The sequence below is a fragment of the Natrix helvetica genome, assembly GCF_964273705.1.
Source record: "Natrix helvetica genome assembly, chromosome: 5".
Classification (NCBI taxonomy): domain Eukaryota; kingdom Metazoa; phylum Chordata; class Lepidosauria; order Squamata; family Natricidae; genus Natrix; species Natrix helvetica.
Window position 1 is genome coordinate 101,888,660 of NC_138551.1, and position 9,406 is coordinate 101,898,065.

A 9,406-nucleotide genomic window follows, 5' to 3' on the forward strand; every position below is an offset into this window, starting at 1 on the left:
TTTCCAAAGCACCTGAAGCAAGATAAGAAATAATGGATGGAAACTAATCAAGGAGAGTAGCAACCAAGAATTAAGGAGAAAGTTCCTAATGGAGAACAATTAACCAGTGGAATGGGTTGCCTTTAAAAGTTATGGGTGCTTCATCATTGGAGGGTTTTAAGAAGACACTGGACAGCCACTTGTCTGAAATAATATAGGATCTCCTGCTTGAGCAGGGGGTTGGACTAGAAGATCTCCAAGGTTTCTTCCAGCTCTATTCTGATTCAAAGACTAATTGTAAGTCAATCTATCGTGGAACACCTTTTCCTGTTAGGTGGTAGAACTGTTAGCTGGGTTGGAAGGAAACAACTTGTGTTTCCTTCATGTGTTAAATCATGCATTATTTAAATTACTATTGTATCTTGGCTACCATATTTGAACTACTGTATCTTGGCAGGGTGGATAGATTTTAACTAGGTTAGAAGATATGGAAAAGATTCCGTGTATATACACATCAAAGAACAGATCATGTATAAAAATGAGAAAAGGAGGAACAATGGAAAATGAGAAGATGATTATGGGGAAAGGTGAATTTGGATAGTTATCAATCAGAATAAATGCTGGAGGCCTTCTGGTCCAGCCCTCTACTCAAGCAGGAGACCTTATACCAGTGATGGGAAATCTTTTTGTCACCGAGTGCCCAAACCAGAATGCGTGTGCATGCACACCACAGCGCCAGAAACCTGAAAACCAGCTTATCAGTGAGCATGCGTGCGCTAGCCAGCTTTTTGGATTTCCAGCGTGCACGCTGGCCAGTTGGTTTTTGTGTGCTCTGGAGCAGTGGAAACCTGAAGACCATCTGGCCAGCATGCGCATGCCTGTTTTTTGGCTGTTTTTTGGGGGGGTCATTTTCAGGACATTTGTAGGCCAAAACTGGACTGGAAAATAGCCTGAAAACGGCACAGAAAATGCCTGGAAAACGGCCAGAAAAACGGCCTGGTTTTTGGTCCATTTTCCAGGCCATTTTCAGGCGGTCTGGCGCCCATGAAGACCATGCACGCCAGAAACCAGAGGAGCAGCTGGTGAAGGTGCACATGCCCACAGAGAGAGCTCTGTGTGCCACCTCTGGCACACATGCCATAGGTTCCCCATCATGGCCCTATATCAGCGATGGCGAACCTTTTTTGGCTCACGCGCCATAAGTGGGGGGAGCGCAGGGAGGTCGTGTGTGGGCGTGCCACAACCATAATGCAATGCGCAACCCCCCAGTGCGCATGCACGCACAGGCGCTCCCCCCCATTTTTACAAGCTTTTTTCGCCCTCCCCAGGCTCCAGAGGCTTTATAGGAGCCTGGGGAGGGTGAAAACAGTCTCCGCCGCCGCCCCGGACGCCCTCCGGAGGCGTCAGGGAAGCCTCCGGACGGTCCCTGAAGCCTTCGGAGCACTCAAAATGACAGGGACCGTCCGGAGGCTTCCCTGACGCCTTTGGAGCACTCAAAACGACCCTCCGAGCAAACCGGAAGTCCACTTCCAGTTTGCTTGGAGGGTCGTTTTAAGCGTTCCGAAGGCTTCAGGGAAGCCTCCGGACGGTCCCTGAAGCCCTCGGAGCGCTCAAAACGATCCTCCAAACAAACAGGAAGTGACTTCCGGTTTGCTCGGAGGGTCGTTTTGAGCGCTCCGAAGGTGTCAGGGAAGCTCATGAAGCCTCCGGAGGGTCTCCGGGAGGGGTGGGGACTCTCTTTTCGCCCTCCCCAGGCTTCTATAAAGCCTCTGGAGCCTGGGGAGGGCGAAAAATGGCTTCAAAAAAAGGGTGAACTCAGCTGGACAGCACGCGCATACGCGCTGGCCAGCTGACAGGGCAGCACCTCGCGTGCCCTGACAAATGGTTCCGCGTGCCACCTGTGGCACGTGTGCCACAGGTTCGCCATCACTGCCCTATACCATTTCAGACAAATGGCTACCTAGTCTTTTCTTTAAAATCTCCAATGATGGAGCACCCAAAACGTCTGACAATTCATTACTGTCAGTGTTGTATTCTCGGAGCGTCCACCAGCAGGTGGCGCTAGAGGAGGCCTGTCCACGCGCGCCCAGGATTGGTCGTTTTAAACAGGTTCCAGGGCGGCACGAGCATCAAGCCCCTATTGGCTACCGGCTTGACAGCTGGAGAATATAAATAGCTGTCAACCGGCTTTCAGTTCAGTTCAGTTACTAAGTTGAATAAATCAGTTACTGTTACTGGTTGTCTGTCAGTTATTACTGATACATAATACTGGCGACGAGGACGGGCGGATCCAACCCAGCAAAACAAGTTACAATGACAACTTCATCGATGTTCGCCCCATTTCGTGTGGAGGCAGAAACCTGGGAGGCGTTTGTGGAAAGGTTTGAATGTTTCCTCCTGGCACACGACTTAACAAGCCTTTCCCTGGAGAGGAAAAGAGGCATATTTTTAAACTACTGTGGACCAGAAATGTTCGCAACTGCCAGAGCTCTCTCAGCTCCCACCCCTGTACACACGGTGCCTTGGGAAACATTAATGGCAAAATGAAAAACACATTATGAACCGGCACCTTCACGTTTTGCAAGGCGACAAGATTTTCGCCACTGCATTCAAGGAGAGGGGCAATCCATAAGCCACTACGTGGCTGCGCTCCGTGCGGCTGCTATTCCTTGTGAATTTGCTGATTTGGACGAAGCCCTGTTGGAACAATTTATTTATGGTCTGAAAGACGTTAAATTACATCGCCAAATTCTATCCCGGTCAGACCTCACTTTGAAAATTGCCGTTGATGAGGCTCGCGCAGCGGAGATGGCCGAACAGTCAACCCCTGACCGTAGACGGTTGCCACAGCCGTTGCCAACGGGACAACAGTTTCCATCGCCTCAAGTAAATCATCAACAACTAGCCTCCTCTATACAATCAGAAATTGACTTAGCAATAGATCGTCTGCAATCATTAAATTTTAGAGACAGTCGCGCCTGCATGAGCTGCGGCGGCAAGCACGCACGCTCAACCTGCCGTTTTAGGGCAGCTATTTGCCGGAAATGCGGGAAAAAAGGACACTTAGCAGCAATATGCCGCTCATCCGCTCCTGACAACCGGCCACAAAATCAAAATGCTGCCTACCGTTTTTCTGCACCTGCCCCACCAAATCGCCGCCTAAATTCTCTATCCCTGGGAGACATCCAAGAATACAACCCCGAATGGGTTGTCGACTCAGCATCCGCATCTGCAGGAGGTCGCGGTAAGATGCACCTGACTATCTTCCTCGAAGGCCGGCCTTGCTCTATGGAGCTAGATACAGGCTCAGCTCGCTCAATTATTTCTTGGCAAACATTATCATCTATTCTACCCCACTACAAAGTAAAGCAACTCAGCCCTGCAAACTGCCGCCTGAAAGACTACCAGGGAAACTCCATCAAGCTCCTAGGCTGCGCTAAGCTACTAGTTACTTATGGCTCCTTCACAGGCCACCTACCATTATTAGTGGTACAGGATCCCCTGGCCTCTTTATTGGGGCTCGATTGGTTCAGTGCTCTGGGTTTGTCAATAACTGGCATCCATGCAACGCAATACTCTTCCTTACCTACTAACAATTTCACCTCACTAATTGCGGAATTCAAAGATGTTTTTTCACCATCATTAGGCTGCTACAAGGGCTCCCCAATATCTTTAAACCTCGACCCTTCAATAGCTCCCATCAGGCTTAAGGCCAGACGTCTACCATTCGCCTTAAAGGCGAAAGTAGACGCGGAAATTGACAAACTCCTGGAACAAGGAGTTCTACAACCAGTTGATTTTTCCCCTTGGGAAACTCCAATTGTTGTTCCCCTAAAATCTGACGGTTCTGTAAGGATATGCGCAGATTTTAAAACAACAATTAATAAAGCCCTCCAAGCACATCCCCACCCAGTACCGGTAGTCCAGCACGTACTACACACATTAGGACGAGGTAAGATATTCGCAAAATTGGATCTAGCCCAGGCCTATCAACAGCTACCTGTTGATGAAGCCACAGCACTGGCACAGACAATAGTCACCCACCGCGGGGCTTTTAAATGTCGTAGGCTGCAATTCGGCGTCAGTGTGGCCCCAGGAATATTCCAGGGATTGATGGAGCGGTTGCTCCATGGCATTCCTGGGGTCACACCCTATTTCGATGATGTGCTCATCGCAGCCAAAGACGCCCCCACGTTAATAAAATCCCTACGTGCGGTCCTCCAAAAATTCCGGGCTGCAGGCCTCCATCTTAAGGCATCAAAGTGTAAATTGGGAGTCCCTGCCGTAGAATTCCTGGGATTCCTAATAAATAAAGATGGAATCCACCCATCACCAAAAAAAGTGGAGGCAATCCTTTCCGCACCAACCCCAACCAATAAGGTTGAGTTGCAGGTTTTCCTAGGCCTCCTCAATTTTTATTCGTCGTTCATTCCACACAAAGCGTCGTTAGCAGAGCCCCTCCATCGACTTTTAGACACTTCAGCACCATGGCTCTGGACCAGCCGCGAGGCGCAGGCGCTCGCGGCTGTCAAAAAGGCTTTGACAGCTCCACCAGTGCTAGCGCAATACGACGAGAAGTGGCCCCTGCAGCTAGCTTGCGACGCCTCTCCATTTGGAGTTGGCGCAGTGCTGAGCCATGTATATCCTGACGGCTCAGAGGCCCCCATAGCGTTCTACTCCCGCACCTTGTCCAAGCCTGAGCGTAATTATAGCCAGCTGGACAAGGAGGCGCTGGCCGCCGTTGCGGGAGTAAAACGTTTCCACCATTACCTGTATGGCCGGCCATTTACCCTCCTAACGGACCACAAACCACTTCTAGGCATTTTAGCTGGCGACCGCCCCACTCCAGAAATTTTATCTCCCCGCATGTCCCGTTGGGCGGAATTCTTATCAGCCTATAACTACACGCTGATCCATAAGCCAGGCATAACAATGGGCAATGCAGATGCTTTGAGCCGCTGCCCTTTACCGATTCCGGTATTGGACCCAGCTCCTACAGAAACAATCTGCCTTTTAGATGAATTGCAACTTCCACTGTCTGCATCAGACATAGCAATACATTCCAAAGCAGACCCCATCATCTCAAAAATAATTCATTTCGTCCGCAGTGGATGGCCTAATTCTGATATAGACCAGCCACTACTGCCATTCTATCGCCGCCGAACGGAACTGTCATCTCTCCAAGGCTGCCTCCTCTGGGGACACAGAATAGTAATCCCAAGCAAATTGCGCCAGGCACTGCTATCTCGTCTCCATGAGGGCCACCCTGGCATTGTCCGTATGAAGTGCCTGGGGCGCAGCTACATATGGTGGCCCTCCATGGATGCGGACATTGCGGCGTGGGTACAGGAATGCCCCCAATGCCAGCAGGTCCGCCCCGCACCACCAGCAGCCCCATCCAGAGAATGGGAACAACCCAGATCGCCGTGGAGCAGACTCCACGTGGATTTTTTAGGACCAATAGAGGGAACCACCTTCTTCTTGGTAATTGACGCGTGGTCAAAATGGGTAGAAATGTTCCCTATGCATTCCACTACGTCTGCAGCCACTATAAAAACCTTAGACAACTTATTCACAACACATGGGTTACCTGACATCATAGTGTCGGATAACGGGCCCCAATTTACTTCACAAGAATTTCAGACATTTCTCCAACGCCAAGGCATTCGCCACGCTCCCGTGGCTCCCTTCCACCCGGCGGCTAATGGAATGGCAGAGCGCGCGGTGCGCACGGCCAAGGAATCACTGGCACGCATGGCTCATTTGCCAATGCAGCAACGAGTAGCCACATTCTTAAGATGCCAGCACACCACCCCTTGCCCAATAACTGGCAAAGCCCCTTCCGAGTTGTTAATGGGAAGGAAACTACGTACGACGTTAGACAGATTACATCCCTTTTACGCTACCCCTTCCTACCCATCCTCTCCCCCCCCTAGGGTTTTCATGGTAGGGGAAAGAGTGTTCGCTAAAAACTTTGCAGGGGATCCTAAATGGGTGCCTGGTGTTGTATCGGAGCTAACGGGGCCCTGTTCCTACAGGGTCCTCCTTGGAGATGGAAGAGTGTGGAGGAGGCACATAGACCAGCTGAGGCGAAGAGACACCGGTGCAGCGTCAAACAACTCAAATGTTCCAAATGTTATTCCAAGTTCACAAAGACCTGTTGACGCCGCCCATCAGCCCAGATCTGAGCGAACAACTAGCTCCGGCGGCCAAATCAATGATCCGATACCGGCAAGCTATCTACCTGGTGAGTTGGGAGGAGTTCCACGGTTTGGCCCTTCATGGACACTTCCTCGAAGCGATCCTCCCTCTACGGCGGCAGTCACTCCACAGCTAAGAAGATCGCAGCGCGTGCGCAGAAGGCCAACCAGGTTCCAGGATTACGCATGCGCGGACAAGGGGGAAGGAGTGTTGTATTCTCGGAGCGTCCACCAGCAGGTGGCGCTAGAGGAGGCCTGTCCACGCGCGCCCAGGATTGGTCGTTTTAAACAGGTTCCAGGGCGGCACGAGCATCAAGCCCCTATTGGCTACCGGCTTGACAGCTGGAGAATATAAATAGCTGTCAACCGGCTTTCAGTTCAGTTCAGTTACTAAGTTGAATAAATCAGTTAGCCTCTGTTTCGCTATTTGCTTTCGGCTGCCATTGAAATGGGGAGGGGGGGCTGGTATTGGGAGGGGAAGTTTAAGTACAGGAGAGATTGTAAAAAGGGAGCTTTGTTCTCACCGTCTACTGCGCATGCTGGAGATTAGTGCCTGGTGTCGGTCAAGGCCAACCGTCCTGCATGCCAACCTGATGATGCTCCTTAAAGATGGAACTCACATGACACCTAAGGGATTTGCAGATTGGACAGTGGGATGAGGGTTACCAGGGGGAGGGGGTTTGGTCACATATGGTATGTATGATTTCGCGCGCTTTTGCCTCAGATCTTGCTTTGCTTAGCTGCTATCTTTTCATAACCAGTCAAAGTACTCTTAATTCGGCAAAATGGAGTTAAGCGGTTTCTTTCTTGGTTGCTGAGGGAGGCCGGCTTGACATTAAGCAAGATCTCCTCGTCGGCGTCCTGCCAAGCAGCTGCCGGCTGCCAATGTCGCCTTGTGGTAACTCCAGCCGGAATTTCCTCAGGGTCATACTTCTGTCCCACTCCCAAAGACCACCTGGGGCGGACGGATCGTTCCTCCAAATTCAGATCCGCCATCCGCTCCGGCTCCAAGGGACATGAGGATGCAGCCGCCCCCATGTCATCCTCCTGGTAGCTGCCTGGGTAAGACATTCCTTTGAAGGTTTTGGTTTTATTTACATCCCCCTCAGAAGGTGTTAGCTCCAGGATGAGTGCGAAAGTGAGATCTTGCTTAATGTTGTGACTTGACGGCTCCATTGGTTAATTGTCCTTCCTGTCAGGAAGTTTCTCCTTAGTTCCAGGTTGCTTTTCTCCTTGATAGGTTTCCATCCATTGCTTCTTGTTTTGCCTTCTGGTGTTTTGGTAAGCAAGTTGTCCCTCACTTCTTTGTGGCAGTCCCTCAAATGCTGAAATACTGCTATTGTGTCCCCCATAGCCCTTCTTTTCTCTAAAGTAGCCACGCCCAAATCCTGCAACCCTTCTTCATATATTTTTGTCTCCAGGCCCTCAATCATCCTAGTTGCTTAGTTGCCTACCTTACTAATGAATGAGGCAGGTAATTGCCTACAGTTGAAACACTCTTTGGTTTTATGATGACTATTCTACCACTTAACCTTAACTAATTTTTAGAATTTAAATTACAGTGACTCTCAACCAAAAATCATTTAAAGCCTGGGTATATATCTAGCCCATTTCCCCCAAAATAAGACCTAACCGGAAAATAAGCCCTAGCATGATTTTTTTCAGAGACACAGTGGCTCAGTGGCTAAGATGCTGAGCTTGTCGATCAGAAAGGTCAGGAGTTCGGCTGTTCAAATCCCTAGTGCCGCATAATGGAGTGAGCTCCTGTTACTTGTCCCAGCTTCTGCCAACCTGGAAGTTTGAATGCATGTGAAAATGCAAGAAGAGAAATAGAACCACCTTTGGTGGGAAGGTAACAACGTTCCGTGCACCTTCAGCGTTTAGTCATGCCGGCCACATGACCACAGAGACATCTTCAGACAGCGCTTGCTCTTTGGCTTTGAAACGGAGATGAGCACCGCCCCCTAGAGTCAGGAACAACTAGCACATATGCGTGAGGGGAGCCTTTACTTTTACCTTTGATTTTTTCAGAATGCTCGTAATATAATCCCTATCCCAATAAGATCCCCAGCTAAGATCATCAGCCAACCAAACATATTTAGTACCATATTTCCACAAAAATAAAACCTAACTGGAAAATAAGCCCAAATGCGTTCTTTTGGAGCAAAAATTAATATAAGACTCAAGTTTTGGGGAAAACACGGGTACGTCCTACTCATAGTAATGGCATCTGCTAAGTCACTCAGATTTAAGAATGGTGGCTTCAGGATAGCAGCCTTGCTTATGCAGTTTATTCTGCCCATATCTCTGTGCATAAAAGTGTTCTCAGATCTACAGAAATCTAATTAGACTCTTATAAAAACCCTACCGAGGATTGTTCATAAGCAAATTCTAAGATACATTGGGAAAGGGATTTTAGTGAATAACAACCCATTAAAGAAGACAATCAGCTTCTTTTGATGTGCCTTTGAAAAGGAAGACTAAGGCTGTTGGGTGTGACCTATGAAAACCCACATTTGATTTTCTACAACAGTTCACACCAAGTGGAGAAAAATGTAGAATGAATCTTCATATTCTAACAAACACCGAGAGCAATGTTTTAGCGACTCCCTCTCAAACCGACCCCACATAGTAAAGATCAGAAGGAAGTATTCTCTGTTGTTAAAAAGAAATGATACTCACGTATATATTTGCTTTTGTGTGAGCGTTTGTGTCCTTTCTTTTTCTTCTTTTTCTTCTTCTTTTCTACCTCTGTTTCCATGTTTGGCTCCATAAGCGCCAGGGGAGTTTACACCTTTTTTAAGCCTCAGCTGACAAGATAGAAGTCCACCCCTTTTTAGTAAAACAATAGACAATATGTTTGCAGGTCAAAGGCTCTCCTGCTGCTTCTATCTAATGAAGGAGAAATTCTTCAAACACTCTGACTTAAAGGGGGATTTAAGAAGCTGCCATTAGTGGACTAAAGGTTAAAGAGCCCCCACTACCTCCTACAATTTACAAATCAGTGGCAGGAACATACTTCTAAACTCCCTGGAATTATAGAAAGAAGCTGTAATCCTAACTCTAAGGCAATATAACCAGAGTTATATTTGCCCAATCCAGAATCATTTAGGATTTGGACAGTACCTAAATCAAATAAACAAACTCCCTTTTTGGAAATAAAACCAGTTGATTGCCAGAGGACTTACTTCAGAGCAAGCACATTTACTCACTCATATTTAATCAAG

At 48.5% G+C, this 9,406-nt stretch overlaps 1 protein-coding gene across 1 annotated transcript in view; it reads right to left on the minus strand.

Annotated features, from left to right (window-relative positions):
• VDAC2 (voltage dependent anion channel 2) overlaps nucleotides 1-9,081 on the minus strand; it is a 30,333-nt gene extending 21,252 nt beyond the window's left edge. The window contains exon 1 of the mRNA XM_081956530.1: nucleotides 8,862-9,081. Within this exon, the coding sequence (XP_081812656.1) occupies nucleotides 8,862-8,952 (91 nt within the window). The 5' untranslated portion in view covers nucleotides 8,953-9,081. The remainder of the gene's footprint in view (nucleotides 1-8,861) is intronic.
• Nucleotides 9,082-9,406: the final 325 nt, after the last annotated feature.